The sequence below is a fragment of the Aplysia californica genome, unplaced genomic scaffold (assembly GCF_000002075.1).
Source record: "Aplysia californica isolate F4 #8 unplaced genomic scaffold, AplCal3.0 scaffold01766, whole genome shotgun sequence".
In the NCBI taxonomy this organism is placed as follows: Eukaryota; Metazoa; Mollusca; class Gastropoda; order Aplysiida; family Aplysiidae; genus Aplysia; species Aplysia californica.
Window position 1 is genome coordinate 10567 of NW_004799036.1, and position 8154 is coordinate 18720.

Here is an 8154-nt window from a genome sequence, read left to right on the forward strand (position 1 = left end):
TATATATATGTACCTAGTTGTGAGAACATGAAGTGGAACATTGGGACTTTCACAACATGCTCAAACTTTTCCCAAAGCACCAATTTTTACAGATTATTTATGTAACATAATGAACATTGAGTTGTTACAGATGGTTTTAAGTCAGTTTGACTGAGCTTTTTTCCAGATAGATCTATAGAAAAGAATTCCGTTTGAGGAGATAGAATTTGGTAAATTTCAACAAAACCAGCTGAGCTCAGAATTACAAAGTCCTATCTGCAAAGTAGTCCCCCCCAATGAGATATAGATATATTTATCATCATTTTTAGCCTATTTAGTCATTTTTAGTTGATAAAAATACCTTAAAATATCTTTCTTTATAAAAGTAAATATATGTATTTTATGGGCGAAAAACCACAACACCAGCCATCGTATATATTTATACGACACAGTACTGCATGAACTGCTGAGAGTTAATAAAATGTCCCCACTTGAGAATCAAACTGGAGTGACGTGCATGCGACGGTGAAGTGTCTAACTACTGCACCGCACATCCCAGAGTGGTAGGCAGAGCTGACAAACTTGACTCATTGTACATGGGAAGTCCATGGAGGAAATGGGCATAATCCCATACACAGGGATACATGGGGAAAATGGGCATAATCCCATACACAGGGATACATGGGGGAAATGGGCATAATCCCATATATAGAGATATGTTGGGGAACGGGCATGATCCCATACATAGGGAGACGAGGGGAAGCCGGCCTCGTCAAAGACCTAACTGGTGTTGAAACGAGCGTAAATCCCCCCACAGTAGCTTACACTAGGTACCACGGGGGCGCACGGCCAGTTCGCGGTACCACAAACTTATACTGTATAACTTATACCGTATAAAAACAAGACAACATAGCCAGAGATTTTCAAGAACAAAAAAAACCCAAAACTTTAATGGCTTGCATAGTGTGGAGACTGGCAAAACAAGGTCAGGACAATGTGGCAGTGTCATGGTGACATGTGGCAGTGTCGTGGTGACAGGTGACAATGTGGCAGTGTCATGGTGACAGGTGGCAGTGTCGTGGTGACAGGTGACAATGTGGCAGTGTTGTGGTGACAGGTGACGACGTGGCAGTGTCGTGGTGACAGGTGATGATGTGGCAGTGTCGTGGTGACAGGTGACAACGTGGCAGTGTCGTGGTGACATGTGGGAGTGTCGTGGTGACAGGTGACGACGTGGAAGTGTCGTGGTGACATGTGGCAGTGTCGTGGTGACATGTGGCAGTGTCGCGGTGACGACGTGGCAGTGTCGCGGTGACAGGTGACGACGTGGCAGTGTCGCGGTGACAGGTGACGACGTGGCAGTGTCGTGGTGACAGGTGACGACGTGGCAGTGTCGCGGTGACAGGTGACGACGTGGCAGTGTCGTGGTGACAGGTGACGACGTGGCAGTGTCGTGGTGACAGGTGACAGGTGACTGTGGTGGTCATGACAAGAAGTCTGCCCGGCCTGTGACAAAGTCTCGGCGTGGTGAGCTCCCGGTGACGCTCTCATCGCAACACACTGGGCACAGGAAGTGGCTTCTGTCTGCGGGCCAAAGAAACAAAAATGATGAAAAGTGTCACAACACACTCAATTTCTGGGCGTTTCCTCTTATTTCTTCCATCTGACAACTTTCAATACTTCCGTTTGCCTAGTTTTTGATTACCCCCCCACCAGTTAATTAGAAGTCCGATGAGATATTTGCGACTGAAGGAGGTGGAGGTCGCTTGTGTCAGAAGAAACATCAGTGAGAAAAAGGCTACCAACTCGGTGACTTTCAAAGCTTGAGTGTCCTTAGAAACTGAAAATTTGATATTTTAAAAACCTATTTGTAAGTATAATCGACTCAGAAATGTGTTTTTCAATCGACATACAAAGTGTGGAGTCCAAAACAAACAAATTCCTAAAAAGTTGCCCAATTGTGACCTCAGAATGACAAAGTTCTATGGGCTCAGTTTATCTACCGTGTACCGAGTACCGAGTACCGAGTTGGGAGAAATTTGACGTTTTTGAGTTTCACACGTCAAGCCTTTTCTAATGCAAGTCTTTGAATATCTTGACAACCACTCAGCATTATCTTAGAATGTTGACAGAGCTGATAGAACGTTGTACTCCTGACCTGATGGTCTTAGTCTTAGTGGAACTCACAATTGCCAAAATGTCAGATAGAACGTTGTACTCCTGACCTGATGGTCTTAGTCTTAGTGGAACTCACAATTGCCAAAATGTCAGATAGAACGTTGTACTCCTGACCTGATGGTCTTAGTCTTAGTGGAACTCACAATTGCCAAAATGTCAGATAGAACGTTGTACTCCTGACCTGATGGTCTTAGTCTTAGTGGAACTCACAATTGCCAAAATGTCAGATAGAACGTTGTACTCCTGACCTGATGGTCTTAGTCTTAGTGGAACTCACAATTGCCAAAATGTCAGATAGAACGCTGTACTCCTGATGTAGCCCTACAGGAAGGAAATGTCACTGTCAGTTTCTTCTACTTCATCATTGAGAGACGAGCGGCTCATCTCACCATGCAGCCATACATACAGGGGCGGTTGGTTAATGGGGCAAGACAGAGCCGGTCACTTTTTATTGGCTGGACAGGAGAGTGAGTGGACAGTGGACAAGAGATTTATTATTGCAAGACAAATGCAAAATCGTGCAAGTTACCGTAACGCCATTCACAACACGTTTAGCACTTTTTCAACAAGAATGTTCATGTTTTCTGTCGGCTTACAGAACAATTGAAAACAGAACATACAGTACCCTAGATCAGTATCAGTCATTTGTTGGTGTATTTTGGGAAAGAAAACAATACACATCAGTCAGAAAAAAACAACAACAAAAATCTCTGAAACTTTCAGCTGTATAGAGGAAAGAAACATGAAAAAAACCAACAAAGACATCTGGACCAGACCAACACACCAAATAAAGGCAAAGTATTAGATATCTATATTATGAAGTGTTGAGGTGTTGACAGACGCACTGACAAACGAGAAAAACAAACAATTGTAACACAGATCTAGTAGATTCAGTAGTCATGTGTGGAGAAGACATGAAGACCAAAAAAAAAAAAAAAAATTTCTATAAAAATTGCTGAACTGCCGGAAAAATGCCTGTTTCTTCGTTTTAATTATTTTAACAAGCGCCTGATTTCGGCACGATGCCTCACAATTGTCGCTGACGTTCACTTGCGGACGTCTTGATCGCCGTCATGTTATTTCAAAAAATGATCCTTCTTTACTTGGTTCCCGGGTGCCCATTGCGGATCTGGTCGGGTCGGGAGCCAGTGACCCACTCCTCGCCTGAAGTGTTTGTTTTTGAGGCGACGAGTCGGGCGTGATTGGCTTGTGCCACAATAGCCGCTTTGTGCCCTCAGTCTGGCGAGCAAACCCCCCCCCCCCTCCCCAATGGGTGAACATCAACAAACCCAGTCCAGTCACTGGAAATGTAGAACTGTGGACTTTGAACACCTGGCACTATTCAAGAGTTTTGTTTTCCTGGACAAAATCTTTAGCTCTTTTGACAGTCAAAATATAGACCTAACTGTTTTGTGAAAATTGCAAACAAAAAAAGTGAAAAAACTCGAGGACTCCAAAATTATGCAAATGTTACAAAATTATGCGCAAAAATGCGGGTGTGGCCGCACAATGGCATAAACCGAGAGGGACAGACAAACAGACCCACCTAGGACGTTTCTTTGTCCGCGAGGACGAGGAGAGGGAACATCTGGAGGACACACTGGAGGACACGCTGGGGGACACACTGGAGGACACACTGATGGGGTCGCTGGCTGTCGCACTGGGGGACACACTGACGGACACACAGGAGGACACACTGGTAGACACACTGGGAGACACGCTGGGGGACACACTGGAGGACACACTGATGGGGTCGCTGACTGTCGCACTGGGGGACACACTAACGGACACATCGTCGGACATTCTGGGGTCGCTGACTGCCACATTGTCTGTGCTGTGTCCCGTGCCGTCCTTCGCTGATTGGCTGAGGTCTAGAGCTTCACCCCCTCCCCATTGGTCGGTCGTAGATGCAGCGACCTTGAGGTCTCCACTGTCGTGTTGTTGGTCAGCCGTTGACGAAGTGACCAGTCTGTGCTGGTCTGAAGTGACCACTCTATGCTGGTCTGAAGTGACCAGTCTGTGAACGTGCCAGAGTTCCCTCCCCGCTCGGTGACTAAGGTCTAGAGCGTCCCCCCCTCCCCGTTGGTCCGTGGTCGAGCCAACGACCTTGAGGTCTCGCCTGCCGCGGTCGCCAGAGACACACTCCTGCTTGACGGCGCGATGAGAAGCCGGGGGGGTCTGCCAGTGTTGTGAGACAGGGGGAGAAATCTGGAGAGTTGTGGGGTGCTGTTGCCGCGGCGATGCCTCCGTTAAACAGCGAGACGTCACAGAGTTTGATGTCACACAGCGGGACGGGAAGATGTTCTGGGAGAGATGTTGGTGGTTGGGGGGCTGGTGGGGTGGCCCGCCCACTCGCGGTGACAAGTCTTGAGGTCTGGGGTTCACTTCTCTGTTCTCATCTCCTTCCAACAGCTCTTGTTTAGCCCCACACACTGCACCCACAGCTGGGCCGGACATCTGACACACTGCACCCACAGCCTCTCCTCTCGTGGAGGGCGCTGTCGCTGATCCCGACATCTGAGAGACAAATGACAAACATATCCTCATTGGAAAGACAGACACAAAAATATCCTCGTTATATTGGAAAGAGAAAAACTGTGGGGACAAGCAGGCGAGTTAACGTAGAGAAGTTTCTGTCTGATCGCCGATACCGAGCTGTCTATATCGCTAGCGCTAGAGACAGAAACCTGATTCAATGTTTGATCAAGTAAGACCTAGAGGTCAGGTGGAACAAAACCATTATCAAGGGAGATAACAAAAAGAAATAAACAGAATACCAAACTCATCGATTAGTCCTACTTTATTATCTCCCTTGAATTCATTACTGGATCCCTTGTGACATTTCGCACCAGTCCCCTCCCTCTCCTTATAACAGAATTCCACAGTATCATTAGCAATAGTTTTGGTTACCTCTCTATAACGACATTTTTTCCTGGTCCCGACGGTGTTGTTTTACAGAGGCTGCAGTGTATTTGAAAGAGAAAAACATGTTTTACAGAGGCTGCAGTGTATTGAAAGAGAAAAACATGTTTTACAGAGGCTGCAGTGTATTTGAAAGAGAAAAACATGTTTTACAGAGGCCGCAGTGTATTGAAGAGAAAAACATGTTTTACAGAGGCTGCAGTGTATTGAAGAGAAAAACATGTTTTACAGAGGCTGCAGTGTATTTGAAAGAGAAAAACATGTTTTACAGAGGCTGCAGTGTATTGAAGAGAAAAACATGTTTTACAGAGGCTGCAGTGTATTTGAAAGAGAAAAACATGTTTTACAGAGGCCGCAGTGTATTGAAGAGAAAAACATGTTTTACAGAGGCTGCAGTGTATTGAAGAGAAAAACATGTTTTACAGAGGCTGCAGTGTATTTGAAAGAGAAAAACATGTTTTACAGAGGCTGCAGTGTATTTGAAAGAGAAAAACATGTTTTACAGAGGCTGCAGTGTATTGAAGAGAAAAACATGAAGCAAAAAACCAGATATTTCTTCTAGGAAGAGAAAAAAAAAATACCCTCAAGTTATATTTGAAAGAAAAAAAACAATACAAAATATCCAGTGGTTACATTTGACACAGAGAAGCAAATAACTTTTACAATTGTGTAGTTATACTAGAAAGAGAAAAACTTTAAAATATCCTCCAGTTATATTGGAAAGAAAATAACAAAAGGGTATTTATTCTCAAATAATATCGGAAATAGAAAAACAAAAATAATTGTGTAGTTATACCACAAAAAAAAAGAAACAACCTGTAACTAAAAACTGAAACTCAAAGAAAAAACAGAAAGAAAAAGAAATTCTTAAGTTATATTTGAACCCCCCCCCCAAAAAAAAAATCCTCAAATAATATGTGAAGGGGAAAACACAAAAATATAAATATTTGACAGGAAAAAAAAAAGTTTAATCCCCAAATTATATTTGAAATAGAAAAACAAAACAAAAGAAATATTGAGTAGTTCTATCTGAAAGGGAAAAACACAAAAATATTGTGTGGTTATGTTTTTTACAAATAATAAAAACACTCAAATTAGATTTGAAATTGAAATAGCTAAAAAATCATGTAGGCCTAGATCTAGTTATATTTGAAAGAAAAAAACCAAAAAATATTGTGTAGTTATATTTGAAAGAGAAAAACCAAAAAATATTGTGTAGTTATATTTGAAAGAAAAAACCCAAAAAATATTGTGTAGTTATATTTGAAAGAAAAAACCCAAAAAATATTGTGTAGTTATATTTGAAAGAAAAAAGCAACAACAAAAAAGAAATATCGAGCAGTTATATATTGGAAAGAAAAAAAGAAGAAAATATTGTTCAGTTATATTATTTATATTATTCTGTACCCAGGAACAGATACAAGCAAAGACTTCAGTATTAAACAGCCTATCGGAGTCTGTTGGATTGAGGATCCACCCCGGAAAGTCAAAGGTACTAAGGACAGATGCACAACGAAAGGAGCAGGTCACAATAAAAGGAAAGGCCCTAGAAAACGTTGAATCCTTCTGCTATCTTGGGAGTATCATTGACAGAGAGGGAGGAACAGGTGCTGAAATAAAGTCCCGCATTGGAAAAGCACAGGCTGCTTTCATATCTTTGGATAGGATTTGGAAGACCAGAGAGATCTCACTTCAAACAAAGCTGAGGATTTTCAATTCAAACGTGAAGTCGGTCCTGTTGTATGGATGTGAGGCATGGAACGCATCGCAGACTTGTATAAAGAGGATCCAGGTTTTCTTGAACAGGTGTCTAAGAAAGTTACTGAGGATCAGATGGACAGACAGGGTCACCAATGTGGAAGTGTTAAGGAAAACAATACAGATCCCAGTCAGAGATGAGGTAGGAAGAAGGTGGTGGCGATGGATTGGACATACTCTCAGGAAGTCAGGCAGCTGCATAACAAAGAAAGTTTTGGATTGGAACCCACAGGGCAAGAGATCAAGGGGAAGACTTCGTGGAACCTGGAGAAGAATCACAGAAATCGATGTACAGAAAAGTGGGAAGACATGGAATAACATCAAGAGGCTAGCCCAGGACAGAGAAAAGTGGAGGGTGTTTGTCCGTGGCCTATACCCTGGTGCAGGGTGAGAAAGGCAATGATGATGATATTATTTCAAAGAGAAAAAACAAAACAAAATATAGTCAAATTATATTTGAAATAGAAAAGCAAAAAAAATATTGTGTAGTTATATTTACAAGGGAAAAGCAAAAAAAAAAAAAAAATCATGTAGGCTAGTTATAATATTTGAAACAGAAAAAGACAAATGTGTGGCGACACGCTGGAATCAATTCTTTTTACATAATATTGAGTTAATGGTAGCATCTAACGGCATGTTCATTGGTCTAGCTTCAGATGAAAAAAAAAGCCCACAAATCTTGACTAGAAGTCGAGACATTTGCGACTGAAGGTCGGGGTTACCTAGGGTCACAGGTAAAATTGGCGAAAAATGTCTGCAAAGTTTGGTCATTTGTTTGAGAGTCTACGGAAACTGCAAATATACATTTTCTCCGCCTTTGATCAACATTTTACACTAAAATCCACTACCCCCCCCCCCTACCCCCAACCAAAATTCTCTAAAAACAAACAATAAACAAACATCACACCAACAAACAACAAACAGCACAAAAACAAACAAACAGACATCACAAGGACAAATCGTGACACTTACCTGTTTGGCAAAGTTTCTCTTGGCTTCCTCTGAGGCGCGTGAGTGGACCTTGAGTTCCTGCAGACAGAGGAGATGAGAGTAGAAATCAGCCATGTTCCAACAGACAGAGAAGAGAAATCAGCCATGTCCCAACAGACAGAAGAGAAATCAGCCATGTTCCAACAGACAGAGAAGAGAAATCAGCCATGTCCCAACAGACAGAAGAGAAATCAGCCATGTCCCAACAGAGATGAGAAATCAGCCATGTCCCAACAGACAGAAGAGAAATCAGCCATGTCCCAACAGACAGAAGGGAAATCAGCCATGTCCCAACAGAGGTGAGAAATCAGCCATGTCCCAACAGAC

The 8154-nt window shown here is 42.7% G+C and overlaps 1 protein-coding gene across 1 annotated transcript in view; it reads right to left on the reverse strand.

Moving 5' to 3' along the window:
* Positions 1 to 899: 899 nt before the first annotated feature.
* LOC101864590 overlaps positions 900 to 8154 on the reverse strand; it is a gene marked incomplete in the record, with an annotated part of 24495 nt that continues 17240 nt past the window's right edge. The window contains 3 exon segments of the mRNA XM_013090980.2: positions 900 to 1563; positions 3704 to 4674; positions 7810 to 7866. Coding sequence (XP_012946434.1) covers positions 1527 to 1563; positions 3704 to 4674; positions 7810 to 7866 — 1065 coding nt within the window.